This window comes from Amphiura filiformis, chromosome 9 (genome assembly GCF_039555335.1).
Source record: "Amphiura filiformis chromosome 9, Afil_fr2py, whole genome shotgun sequence".
In the NCBI taxonomy this organism is placed as follows: domain Eukaryota; kingdom Metazoa; phylum Echinodermata; class Ophiuroidea; order Amphilepidida; family Amphiuridae; genus Amphiura; species Amphiura filiformis.
In genome coordinates this window covers 54,257,653-54,270,948 of record NC_092636.1, presented here as the reverse complement: position 1 = coordinate 54,270,948, position 13,296 = coordinate 54,257,653, and the positions used below count along the sequence as shown (strand labels likewise).

The window sequence follows — 13,296 nt, the reverse complement described above, 5'->3', positions numbered from 1 at the left end:
AGAGGTCAGGGTAAAGGTCATCTGTGGTCAAATCTTAGAATTACATTATCTGTACATCTGTAAGAGGCGCGGGGCACACCGACACCGCCTGGCTAATAATTATTTGGTGCAGAAGGGACACTAAAATGAATACACGGGATCGATACACGTGAATTGCTATGCACGATTTTGATATCAGAGGAAAATCTTCTGATACCGGGTTAGAAAATGATGAATATCTCCCGTCATGATTTTTTTCTCAAGAAACCAGATTTGGTCTCATAAACTTGGAAATACGTGTTGAACAGATATGATAGTCGCTAGAATGCGCTTTGAAAATTGGCCGTGCGCTTTGAACTCAAAATTTGACCATTTTATATTGCGTTGGTCCTGTTATGGACTACAGCGTGCAGCGTGTAGTACAGCTGCACTCACTGTAGGCAGTATAAAAGTCGATGACCATTGACCTCAATGGGGTATACAAGCTTAATCACGCACAACCAAGATCGATTACCCGGCTATTGTGAGTAGCCTTAGTTATGTCCCTCGACTAATTATTAGTTTAAAAGAGCTTTAAAGGTTTGAACCAAATGGCTAATCGTGGCTGTGGATTTAACCTACCATGGCGATTCCTGCCATGAAGATATAGGGTCGAAGACACTGTGCGGGGCTTAAACTCGGTAACAACAACCCTCATGACCAGGGATCTGGGGTCAAATATTCTGGACATCTGTAAAGTGTATGGGCCTCAAACTGTCTGGACAGTACCAACTATCTCACACATATGATGATTTTCTGAAACAGGGATCCAAAACATCCCTTGGAGGAAAAGCAACTGCCAACTCCAAGATCAACGCTGGAACTACTTCTAGCGTAGGTTGCCAATAGCAGTCACTACCCATCAAGTGTTGATAAAGACAACAGGTGTTGTTGAAACGTACACAAGTAGGTGAACATTCTGGATCAGATACAAAGAACTTTGTTAACCAGTTTACTATACCGATCCTGATGAATCTGTTCAATCAAATTATAGTCAAGTTTTCGTCCCCATTTGTCAATTTTTGTCCCATTGTGGAAGGCAAAGCCAAATTTGTGTCCCCATTTTTGACCTATTTTCAGTTATTTTGATGAAACTTTACTGTTTCCGTGCCGTCCCCCATGCCCTGCAAATGATGGGAGGGGACTTCCCCACCGGCACCACCTGACTACGCCACTAATTTCACTTACAAAGAAATCTTTGTAAATAAGTCACAAGATATCAGAAAGACAACAATTCCACACATTTTGAGTTATGTTTATACTGTTTTATGAACGTAACCAGACCCAGTCAAGTGTAGTGCAACCCCCTGAAACGCACTTCGTGCGATTTGATTGGGCTGAGATTTTTCATAGCGATAGTAAAAGGTGGGTCTGCTTCGTTCGCAAACTCTGATCGTCATCCAATTTTCTGTGAATTTCTATAAAACATGTCTCAACCTAAATCTGAAATCTGGAGGTGTAAAATTAAATAGAAAGTGATTTTTGAGCGTTATTTTAGCCACTGTTTCTGTGTCGGATTTAACAGTTTTATGTACAAAACGTACTCGCATGCTCGCTCGTTCTTTGGTCGAGTGTGATTTTCAAAAGCGATAGTAAAAAGTGAATTTCTAGAAATCATGTTTGAACATAAATCTGAAATCTGGAGGTTTTTAATTAATGACAAAGTGATTTTTGAACGTTGTTTTAGCCACTTTTTCTGTGTCGATTTGTGTACAATACATATTCGCATGCATCTCGCTCGTTGTACATGTGTGGCCGAGTGCGATTGAAATTAGTCTCAGGCCGAGACTCATTCTGAGTTACAGAAAATTAACCCCAACAAATCTGGGGGACCTGATCGTATCCCTGGTAAAATCATCAAGGAATTTACCTATGAGATGAGCATCCCCTTGACAAATATTCTTAATTCCTCATTTACTGAAGGTATTGTACCAAGTCAATGGAAACAAGGTATCGTTGTGCCTATACCAAAACAAAGACCCCTACTCTTGATAAGTTACGGCCAATTTCTTTGACCTCAATCTTCGCCAAAGTAGCTGAGGGTTTTGTATCGAGATGGGTAATTGATGATATTAGTCACAAGTTAGACATCAGGCAATTTGGAAATGTAGCAGGTGTGTCAACTAATCACTATCTAGTCAATATGATGCATTACCTTCATACTGGTGCTGAAGTGAGTCACAATACCGGAACGATTGTCCTGACTGATTTTTCTAAAGCCTTTGATTTGGTCAACCACACCATTCTCATCACAAAAATTATTCAAATGGGTGTGCGTAGGAACATAGTACCTTGGCTTTGTGACTTTCTTCAGCATCGACAGCAATGTGTACGATACAACAACATGCTTTCAGACTTTGTGCAACTCACAGCTGGTGTACCGCAGGGCACCAAGCTTGGCCCAATTGGTTTTCAAATCCTCATCAATGATGCCGCCGATGATGCACATGCAGAAGTCTGGAAGTATGTTGATGATCTCACATTTGCTGAAAACTCTACTAGTGATTGCAATAGTCATATCCAGGAAGATCTGAATAAGTTCTCAGACTGGGCAGCAACTAATGGCCTAAATCTTAATGCCAAGAAATGCCAGGCACTTGAGGTTAATTTCAGTAAAACCAAACCACATCATGCAGACTTGAGCATTGGATCTGACAAGCTTGATTATGTTGACAAAGCCAAAATCCTGGGTATCTGTATTCAAAGTGACCTGAAATGGCAATCTCAGGTTAATATTATGATCAAGAAAGCAAACACTCGTCTTTTCATGCTTAGATCCCTGAAAAGATTTGGCTTTGACCAGGATGAACTTACGGTCGTTTACAAAAGCTATGTCAGACCAGTGCTCGAGTATGCTGATGTGGTTTGGCATTCGGGGCTCACATGTAAACAAGCTAGTGATCTTGAGCGCATACAAAGAAGGGCAATTAGAACCATACTTGGTTATAAATACATCTCATATTCAAAGTCAATACAACAGTGCAATATTAAAAAGCTAGAAGACAGAAGAGTTGAGCATTGCCGAACTTTTGCCAATGGACTGAGAGACAGTCTGAGAACCAGTCATTTATTACCCCCACCAGAATCTCGGTCCATGGCAGAAGTTTGCGCAATGCTCAAGATCATACACAACTCAGGGCCAACACGAAACGCTTCAAACAGAGCCCCATCCTTTTTATGTCACACTTTTAAACATGCATTAAATGCCCCACTTGCTTTTATCTAAATTCAATTTGTGTGCATCCATGTCAGAGGGATGCGCTTGTCGGCTGCTACATGTGTCTCATTTCGCATGGTAGCTGGGAGTAGATGTCGGACTTGTCTCGGGTGGGTGTCGCTTTGGGTCATCCCTAGGTCACATGGTTTGGGAGTACAGTGAACATTCCTTGGCCATGTGACTTGCGGATGATTTGGAGTGGCCTCCGCTTGGGATGGGTTTGGTGTTTGTTCCTGGCTGTTGTGCGGGGTGGGACGCATGTGGCGTCCGACGGGTGCATCATTTTGTTATGGATGTACACATTTTTTTTCATAAAGGTTTTGTCCTGCTGTCAGGTTAAATTTTGATTTTTAGTGCTTTTTATTCAAATCTTTTGGTGATATTTTACATTGTAATTGGCCTATTTTATTTGTGCAAATTTCATATCTTTATGTCCTTGTAATAATATATTTTCCAGGTGTCATGTTTATTTATACTACCATGTGCAATACTTGTGTATTTATAAATGTTTTAAATTTGTGTGTTATTCTAAGTATCTTTAATTATAATTATTTGTAATATTTCTCTGTAATTTGGCCCATGGCCACGATTGTGAAATAAATATATATGAAATGAAATGAGATTTTCCATAGCGATAGTAAAAAGTGGGCCTGTTTTCGTTCGCAACAACGTATCGTCATCCAATTTTCTGTGAATTTCTAGAAAATATGTCTCAACTTAAATCTTAAATCTGGAGCATATGGAAAGGTTTAGCTATAAAACGATTCTCTTATAAACGCATCTATGCACAGTTTCCACCTCGATACACCTGAGTACACAATTTCGTCCAAGTGCTTCCAAGCAAGCAGTGAATTGTCTCTACAGTCTTTATGTACACTACACGGTTGAATGCATAGCATCATAAGAGCTGTGTGAGCTTCTAGGTTGTGACTAGTGGAAAAAAAGGCAGCTGTGATTGGTTTTTGTCAAAACCTCAAGTGTTCCCTTCATCCAATCAGAATTTTTTTTATATCGAACGAAAGCTAACACTTCCCCCTAAAAACGCTTTTTTCATTACGTCAACAGATAACGCAATTCAATGTTTATAGCAAGGCGAATGTGGTAAATCTGTTGAAAATGACGGCACAATTTTGACCAAAATGTAGGTCAAAAGCTCAAGTGATCCTTACAATATTTTTCAGATTTTATGTCATTAAATGAAAGAGTACACTTATATTGTCCACATACTAGGTTCATTTCAAACAGCAATGACCAATTCTCTTTAAATTTCAAATCTTGTGCGAAAAGTTACTAGTTTCGCCTGTTTTGTCATATAGTTCTAAATTTGACCTTTGTTGACCATATGCTTTTTATTGGTAAGATCATCGATATGGGAGTCCGTAGGCCGTTGATCCTTGGATTTGCGATTTCCTCCGCAACCGTCAACGGTGTGTCAGATACATCAGTGTGCTTTCAGATTATACAACTCTTCATGGTGGTGTACCCCAGGATACAAATTTGGCTCAATTCAGTTTCCAATTAATCTAAATGAAGCTGCCGAAGACGCTGGTAGTCGGTATTGGAAATATGTTGATGACTTGACATTTGTTGAGAATTTTCCCGGTGGTTGTGCTAGTTCACTTCAGGATGATCTTGATTAGTTCTCAGACTGGGCTAGTGAAAACCACTTGAAATTGAATCCCGAGAAGGGTCAAGCTATGCAAATTGCTTTTTCTAATCCATTGCCACAGCATCGCGACTTAAGAACTGGAACTGAACCACTATCCTACGTCACTGCAGCCAAGGTACTGGGTTTATGGCTACAGAACAACCTTAAATGGAATGTCCAGATGGACACTATGTTTAAAAACAAAAACAAATTCCCGGTTGTTCATGCTACGAACCCTAAAACGCTTTGGTTTTTCCACCAAAGAGCTTGGTGTCGTGTATAGTGGATATGTCAGGCCAATTCTTGAGGACGCTAATGTAATGTGGCATTCTGGTATTTCAGCTCAACCGAGTAAAGAAATTGAGGTCATTCAATACGTGCCTGCATAACAACCCTGGATCGGCACTATTTAACGTATAGTGATTCTCTTCAAGTTTGCATATTTGACACCCTCTTGATAGGAGGGAGGAGCACTGTTTTAGGTTCACCACATCAATCGCACAAATTCTTTTATCCCCCTACCAGGAAGGAGCGTCGTGAATGTTCTTTGCGTGATAGTAGTAATTTATCTCAGTTTCGGACCAGGGCTGTTTTAGAAATAGTCCTCTTCCCTTTTTTGTTGATCTTCTTAATACACAACTTACGAGTACAAGTGTACAAGTGTTCATTTGCTTCGCCATCCAGAGTTGTTCTGCATAATATTCATGTCATTTTATAGAAATGGCAGGTCAGTCAGTGAGACCACGGAAGTGATGATGGAAAATCCGCCTGACCCAGGATCGGTAAAAGTGTACTTCCCATGGATCAGGGAAGTGGGCCTAGCCACTTCCCTGCATGGATTTATTGGAAGTGGAAGACAAACTATGGATAATATCGAATGGTCCATGATTATATAGCATAAGTTATCTCGCCAATCATTATCCATGAAACCCAGGGATGGTCTCGTTCCATGGTTGCGAAATTTTGCAACGTCAATGTGATTATTCAGTTGATCTAGTTGATATAAATAAAGATTTTTTGTTTATTTAGTGCTCATATGACAATGTTCCATGTACTGTTTACACTGATTTAAACTTTGGAGTACAAGTAAAAAAATGAATAACGTCTAACTAATGTGGGCAAAAACTTGTTGTTGATGTTTTCTACTCATGGATATCAATATGGTGGCTAATAATCTCAGTCCTGCTTTCGAGGTTTTCCTCGATACCCGTTCTCTGCCGTTATTTACGGCAGGGGGGGGGGGGGAATGGGTGTTTTGGCAAAAATATCGACAAAACATTTCGCGTTCACCCCTCACGTCCGCTCAAAATTTTCGCGTTCCCCCTTGTTTTCCCAATTTTCTCCATTTAAAATTTAACAATCCCCCTCCTGGTTCAACTAAAATTTCAGGTTCCCCCTCAAGACCACAAAAACATTTCGTGTTCCCCCCCTAAATTTACCCATTCCCCCCCCCTGCCATAAATAACGATCGCTCCCTTATAATAAGCAAATAATATCAACATTGTAATGAATATACCCAAATTATGAACTCTCTGTGTAATTTGTCTAAAATTAGGCTCCAAAATTCAATTGTAGAGGGAAAATGTCTGCTTTGGCCAGAATGAGATCTCTTGAAAAGGTCTGCATTTCCAAAAATCCTAGATTGCCTTGTAAAATATTTCTTCACGAAATAACAGCACTAGCGCGCGAGAAGTTTACACACTCTCAATAATTATTCCTACATCTTAATTATAAAACAAATCTGAACTTGAACGAGAAGTTATGAAGATATGTACGTACACCTCTAATCCCCTCACATATCATCCCCTCCCACACCTACTCAAGTTTTGATAACATCTCTATACAAATGAACAATTTGGTTGATTAAAAAGGCGTTGACAAACTTTTAATGCAAAGCGTATAAGATAATATATGACGATTAAAAAGAACAAGAGTGTTGTTATTTCTTTAAAGACACCATTGACCTGTGATTGATGTAATCTATGTCGAGATGGTAGAAAAGTGGAAACTAATCCTTCATCTTCATCCACGAGGATGTCAGTCAAATTTCGCTAGCATTACCGTAAAAAAAGATTTTAATCTTTTCAAACGCAGTAAGATGAACAAAGCAGTAAGATGCTTGAAAGCAGTAATAAGATGAACAAAGCTATTGAATCAAAGCAGTGCTGCCAACTCTCAATGAACAATACATTAACAAATTTCATCTTGACTTTAAATCAATGACCTTCCTGAGCATCAAATAAGACTTTTTTTGACAATTTTTTATAGAAGTTTGCGTTCACGCCAGAGACGTCTCGTAATAATGATTTGAATAGAGCTATCGTCGATCAGTACTTCCGTCTACGTTGTAGTGAAAAGAACTTCAAATCTGCCTGGGAACGTTTGATGAAGAGACTGGAAACTGCTTTGATGATGGCTATTGTTATCAGATTGTTTTTATGGCCTTCGCATTGTTTGATTTCTTATTGTTTCCTAATGCTGCAAACTGCCAAAATCCATTAAAATATTCCACGGTCATCAAATCAGTCAATAGAAATTACACTTTCTTGTCATGGGTTGCACGTGACGGAAAAAAAGTTTCAAAGGGCAATTCAGAGAAGATCGATAGGCAGATACCTGGTTCTGTTTATGGTGAATTAAATTTACCGCACATAATATTCCCTTAAGTGCGAGACATCTGCTGTGACCTGCTCCCACTGTAAACACGCGTTGTAGTAGTATCTTTAAAATAAAAGCACTTCAGCTTCTTTGGACGGCATTGGGCTATTCCAGAAAATAGGTGCACACCCCCTAATAGAGGAGTAAATTTCCAAACAAAGAAATGTCCGGATTTCCAAGTCTGCTTTCTGAAAACGACTGGAATTCCAGTTGCCAATGTTACTGGAAAAAGCTTGGAAATCCTATCTAATGCAGGAAAAATCACGGAAATGTTGAAAATGAGCTCTCAAATTGAGGATTTCTGATTTTGAACTATTTTTCTGTCGGATTTTTTTGCCTTTGAGCACTTTAAAAGTCTGGATTTCCAACAGTCACGACTGGACAAAAAGTCTGGATATCCGAACTCCTCTATAGGGGGTGTGCATCTATTTTCTGGAATAGCCCATTGATGAGGAAACTTGTTAGAAGCAGAGGATAAAAAGTATAGGGAGAGGAAAATATCTTTCTTAAACTGATATTGATTCGAAGTCCAGTTCTTTGTTAAAAGCGACCCAAAATTCAAGGTGTCATTCGGTTGTTCTCAGACCGTGTGTACGTGCCGATCATGGAGTGTATCGGCTCCAAGTCACAGAGACGGAACTTGGCATGGCTTCCTTCGCACCGGTACTAGGGTCTGCATTGTCAATACCCATAATACTTGACCTGGGTCAAATATACTATGTTTTCAGCACCGGGCTTGGTTAACTTTTTTGTTATGGATCCTTTGGCCAAAAAAGAGATTGTCTCTGGTCTCACGGGAGGTTGGAATTGCAATGCAGTATGCAGGGATTTTTTCCTGAATGATTTTTCAATCATTATCAAACTTTTTGATGCTTTTGTTTTGTAATTTTTTACAAAAAAAAAAAAGGGGGATATGATAACAAAACCAATTCTAATTCAAATCATCTCACTTACTGGCATTTGGTCACATCCCCAAAGAAAATACAATATGTTTCACAGAAAATGTTTAAATGTCAGTAAGGGTATAAAAATCAAATGTTTTAGTAACACTTGAAAACTTGCAACACATTGTAACATTATGTTATGTGTGTGTTGGCAAAATATTTTGCAAAATATGTTTGTAACACATTTTTAAACAATTTTCTGATTTTTTTCAGTTTGCTTTGATTTCACAGGCTCCACTAATGACTACCAAAATATCACACAAACAATTGCAAACATGCATCCGATCTGTGATTGTTGTGAATCCAACACAATTGTTATTTATTCATCTTGTCTCCTGTAAGCGAATCAACACAGGATCAGGGTACATAGATCTTCCAGTATCTATTACTGATTATCATATAGAATTTACACAATACAATTAGTAGTACAGTAGCATCATCAATGAAACATAACTTCTTCATTGCCACTTTTCAAGCGCACCTGCCAACATAAGGAGTCCGATATACGGACGCTAGGCAAAAGCAAAAGCTGTGTCCAGCCTAGGCCAGTAAAGGTACATGGAATTAGAATATTTAAACAACAATTTAAGCATTTTTATAATTCAGGAAAGGCAGAAGCTTGGAGGCTCATGTCCCCCAAGCTTATCACAATTGATAAGGCATGCTGAGGTAATGAAATTTACGGTAACTGTGTTGATCTATGGTTAATATGTATATCACAAAGACTTTCTAAAATAGGGACTGTCCCATAAAACAGGGACAGTCCCTATAATATTGGGACAATAACAATTAACATTGGAACAGTCGCTATAATAATTATTATTGGAACAGTTGGCAGGTACGCTCATGTTACAAACACACATCCCAATCTATACAACACATTCAACTTGGTGTACTAACATTCTTCATTAATGTTTACAAATCATTTTTTGTTATTTTATGCATTAAAATGCAATGTTGGTGTTCTGCAAATACTATATACCATGCATTAATTGATTACATACAACAACAAAAATCCATTTCTCTTGAGAGGTCCAATTTTCTTGACGTTGTTCTTATAGGGTTGCTAAGTCACTCTAGAACAACCTCAGGATTCGCCATCCCAAACAGATTTATATTTTCATCAAGTGCCTGAATTTAAATAAACTCTTTTATTAAATACATGTACATATCTTTTGCATTTACATGACCTTTTTTTTTGATATTTTGAAACACTAAAAAAAACACAGGATTATAAAATGAACAGTTGAAAACTACATTGTTGGGAGTCGTGGTGTGGGAATACTGTCCATCATATACATGCAATAATAGTTAATATCTATCTAGGTGACATTTTTGCTTTCATTTAACTCCATGAGTAATACACCCTTTCTTACAGTGTACCTGATTGGTCAATTGCATGATACAATCATCAGAGTAACCAATTAAAATTGAGTTTTTAAATATCTTGAGTTTGATCCCTTCCAGCCCTAACTTTCTTACCAAGTTATTATATCTCTGATTGGCTCAATATATGATATAGCCCTCTTTGAAACCGATTAGAAGTATTCATAGAGGCCAATATTTTGGCCGGTATTGCTCATGGGTCCAACTACTCATGCTGGGAAATGTTTTTATTAGGTGCAGAAGACAAATCACACAAATCACATTTGCACCATGAATTACCTCTTTGGTGTTTTCACATTAGCTTGGATAACATCTTGTACTTGGGCTATATTTTTTCAATAATTATATTATATTTTAGCAAGTTGTTGTTCAAATCCTTTTGAAAATGCTTTGAGCTAACATCAACACTGTCATTTCTAGTATGCAAGCATGTAATTACTACGACTATTGTATATCGTGTATGATTCTTTAAAAAACATTTTAAATAGGGTCTATAGCACCTGTTTTTGTAAATGATGGTGTAGTATAATTTAATGAGTCCAAAATTGGCCCGAGACCAAAATAAATTGTACAAAGTGCAAAAAAGAACATGCAAATACTTGTGCCGTCTATATGTAAATTAAACATTTAGGCCAAAAAACACACTTCTAACTTGGTTACATCGTTTGCTGTTACTATCAACTGTGTTACAGATGCAATTAAGCTTTGCTTTACAATAAGATTATTTCAAAACTTCTGCTGATAAAAATTGCAGGGAAAAAATGTAATACCTCTCATTGGAGAAATGTTATAAATCCAGTTTACTGCTTGACCTGTCCTATGACATTACCAAATCATCAATGTGTGTTCTCTACATATAATTTCCTTATCTCACTCTGTGAACTGAGTAGCATGGATGAACGAGAATTATGGGTTGATAACAATGGTGTGAAGAACATGATAATGGTTACAAAATGTATTGGGAAATTGATATCAATGAACACATATGTGTATGTAAACCAAAAGGAAGTTGGGAAAGCAGTTTACAAACAATAATTACAAGTGAGGAATTGTTGATAATTAGTTGTAATTTGATATATTTATATGGGAGGATTTATTTACATTGTTAATGTAAATGTGAATAACATAACACAAAATTTATCATCTAAACTTTTTGAAATAATTTTTTGTCATTTGAAGGGAATTAATTAATATTGCCACTTTTTCCTACAATCATAATTTAATCTACTATTCAGTAATCTAAAATTAATTAACAAAAAAAACAAAAACAAAACAAACAATTTACAACATTTTCTGACAAATATTTGTTTATACATCATTTCATTGCTGACATATAAAATTTGGCGAATTTGAAATAACCCGATATGACATGATCAACCTTGACCTAATATAAGAGTTATGACTTGTGACTTGAGGTAATAAAGTGAGATGATGAGTAATATTCAGCTGACTCCAAACCATTGAATTTGTACAGTGATTCATTTGACTTGACTTGAGCTAAAAATTAGTCAAATGACTTGACTTGAATTTTTAGTGACACATTTTGGTACCACATATTTATTGGAATTCAGGAAATCTTTAGCATTTGACCATCTTGGGCACAGATTAAGAGCCACTCGAAGGAAGACCAACAAAAAATATAGAGCTGTTCTTGCTGACAACAATTGTGTCCCATCAGGGACTCATATTTTCAAAATGGAACCCAAGTGCTGTGCAGCCATTGTTATGCTTACGTCCATCACATAAAGATGCTTGACCAGACTGACAGCCTCATCCCCCACTTACTACATCAAAATGCAGACATGGAAATTTTTGGACTAAATAGTAGTTTGGTGGTTACCAACCCGGAAGTCATGTACTGTTCTATGGGCCACTGTGATACACATTTTTGCTTTAAAAAATTTTAATTTAAAACTTGGAATACAAATGTTTGGGTGATGCTGGGCCTCAATGTGAGGTAGAAAACATAATATTTTACAATTGCACCACAATCTGGTCATGCACCTTTAATCCTTGCTAATCTCAAAAAAAATAAGGGCAGTCGCCATTTGATGAATTTTGTTGATCTAATCAAGTCATTTTAGAAGCACACAAAATGGAAAGTGTATACAACTCCCAGCATACACTAAGTTTTCCATATGCTTGCATTTGTTTCTAATGTTACAGTAAATGCATTGCTTTTGTGCTATTCTGATATGAAAGTGATGTAAAATAACTACTGCTGTGACAGTGTATGGAGACTTCACAGGACTCTTTTGGCACACCCTACATGATTTGATACCACAAAGTTTCCAACACCACATTGACATCACCTTCAATTGGGCTATAGCAGTTGAAATCCATACATCCCCTATGGCAGACATTGACATTAATCTCCCACAAGAGGGGTTGTAGATTTCAAATGAAGTCAGCTGCATTTAAAACTCACACTTCCTGTGTGGGAGATTAAGGTAATGTCTTCCATACTGGTGTGTATGGATTTCCACTGGAATAACCCATTCGGAATAACACAAAGCATAGGCTATGGCTGTTGTCTGGCCATGCAAGGACCAGCCATATTAAATGCCCCTGCATATCAAGTTATTATTCCACATAAAGCTTTATATAATCTAAGCAACAGCCATGTCAGTTGTCTAGATGGGTATGACATTATCATCAATCTAACTCCATATCAGCTGCATCCTCCTCAGGTGGTGTTGTTTGGTCCTTATCACCTGATTCACCTTCCTGTTGAGTTGGCTCTGCCTCCATCTTCTCCTCTCCTGCTTTTTCTTCTGTTTTCTTGTCACCATTATCTTTAGGAGGCTCCTCCTTTGGTTTTGGTTTTGGCTTATTTATAATTGGATCACACACTGCTTTTAATACCTGAAAGAGAGTGAAAGTGTTTTGAGAATGTTAAGGAAGTTGTTGTTCATCATTATGTAGACGAATAAAACTTGGTTTAGCAAAACTCAGGGCATGGCAAAGTTGATTTTTTGCAATATCAAAATGGCGACTGTCAGACTGTCATGCTATGCTACAACCACGATAAAGCATCTGTCAGAAATTGCATTTTTATAGACATATATTTTAGTGGCTGTGCAGGTTGTTGATTTTATCAACATTCATTTTATTTGCCTATCCATAAGACAGGTTGAAGATTTTCCCACCCTTCTCATAGGCATAAAAACCCAAGCGGATGGGGGTTAATTCAATATTTTGATAAGATGGATGGTCCATACAATCACCCCCCCCCCCAATGTTGATGCCTGCATGTGGGTTTTTGACCAAATTAACCTCGTATTGGGCCATTTTAGCCTACAAAGTGCCAATTTTTGTATGCTTCTCATTCATTTTTTCTCACTTTTGCACCATATTTCTCCATGTTAGAGCTTCAGTATGGCAACATTGTTTGCAAGCTTCACTCGCCTTTGTACCATACACTT

At 37.6% G+C, this 13,296-nt stretch overlaps 1 protein-coding gene across 1 annotated transcript in view; it reads right to left on the bottom strand.

Moving 5' to 3' along the window:
• Window positions 1-11,171: 11,171 nt before the first annotated feature.
• The window catches only part of LOC140161177 (97 kDa heat shock protein-like), a 38,925-nt gene continuing 36,800 nt past the window's right edge, over window positions 11,172-13,296 (bottom strand). The window contains 1 exon segment of the mRNA XM_072184624.1: window positions 11,172-12,736. Coding sequence (XP_072040725.1) covers window positions 12,527-12,736 — 210 coding nt within the window. The 3' untranslated portion in view covers window positions 11,172-12,526.